Here is a 1181-nt window from a genome sequence, read left to right as displayed (position 1 = left end):
GTGTGCAGGAACTGGAATGGCCCGTTGCTGGCCACGCGGTCCACAAGCTCGGCAAAAGTCATGGTGCGGGGCAGGATGAGCCAGGGCTGCAGGCGGGGGGCACCAGGCCGGAGAAAGGGATGTGTTCATGTGAGGTGATGGGGGGTGGGGGGCAGGCGGATGGGTGTGGAAGCACAGGTGGGAAGGTGAGCCCAGGTGCGTGAGTGAGCCCGTGTATGTGGACGTCTGTAAGGACGTGGGGCTCAGCTGTGTGCACCCACGGAGTTAGGTGTGGGTGAAGATGTCCCCGACTGCGTGTACAGACGTGGGGTCGCAGGGGTGGGGTGTGTCCCGAGTGGTGTCTGCAGAGATGGGCACAGGGAGGCTGGAGTGTCAGGGCACGACTGTGTGAGTTCAGATGTGCATGTGGGGACTTGTGGGTTGGAGTGTGTGTCCAGCCAGCCTGGTCACACCTGCTGCAGGCATGGGGCAGTGTAGGCCACACCATGGGGACCAAGGGGTTCGGTCTTGGATGTGGGCCACCCAGGATGGAGGTCAGGAGTAAGTGGAAGGATTCTTGGTGGCCCTGAGCAGACACACAGGGTTGGCAGAACCCAGGTTGCCTGTTGAGAAGGTCTCCCCAAGCCCAGTGCTTCCTGCTTTTGCCTGTCTCCTGGGGCTGGCACACCACAGCCGAGTAGCTGAAAGGGCCCGAGCAGGTCCCAGAGGGCTGAAGGGACTTGGCCAGATGCACCGAGGAAGCAGGGCCTGGTCTTGGGGCCTTCCCGGGGTCCCTGGGGGCTGGGGCATGGTGGGCCTCTGTCCCTCCTCACCTGGTAGCTGAGCCTGGCTGCTCCCTCTGGTGGGGCTGGTGGTCGCTGTGGCTGGAGCCCTGCTCTGTCCCAGATCTGGCAGCTGCTGTGGTTTTGCAGTTGAGTTCCAACAAGCTGAGTTTGCGCCTTCCCCCGGCGGGGGGGATTATATAAGGCGTAAGCGGTTTGCCCGGGCTAATGTTTGACTTTCTTTGGGGATTAATGACACCGGCAGGGGGGTGTTGTGGACCCACTAAGCCCAGCTTTCCTCAGAGGACTGCCCCCATAGAGGCTAGGGTGGTGGCGTGGCTGAGCCGAGTGGGACTGCTGGCAGGACAGAGGGCTGGGTGGTCTGGGCGGGAGGGTTGGGGGCTGGGATTGGGGGGCCGG

The 1181-nt window shown here is 63.1% G+C and overlaps 1 protein-coding gene across 1 annotated transcript in view; it reads right to left on the bottom strand.

Annotated features, from left to right (window-relative positions):
• The window catches only part of SLC22A8 (solute carrier family 22 (organic anion transporter), member 8), a 20507-nt gene extending 19567 nt beyond the window's left edge, over positions 1–940 (bottom strand). Inside the window, exons 1-2 of the mRNA XM_010853962.1 lie at positions 813–940; positions 1–86 (exon numbers count right to left, since the gene is read on the bottom strand). Coding sequence (XP_010852264.1) covers positions 1–62 — 62 coding nt within the window. The 5' untranslated portion in view covers positions 63–86; positions 813–940. The remainder of the gene's footprint in view (positions 87–812) is intronic.
• Between the last annotated feature and the right edge of the window lie 241 nt (positions 941–1181).

Source organism: Bison bison, unplaced genomic scaffold (genome assembly GCF_000754665.1).
Source record: "Bison bison bison isolate TAMUID 2011002044 unplaced genomic scaffold, Bison_UMD1.0 scf7180017864334, whole genome shotgun sequence".
NCBI classification, from domain to species: domain Eukaryota; kingdom Metazoa; phylum Chordata; class Mammalia; order Artiodactyla; family Bovidae; genus Bison; species Bison bison.
This window is presented reverse-complemented; position numbering and strand designations above follow the sequence as displayed.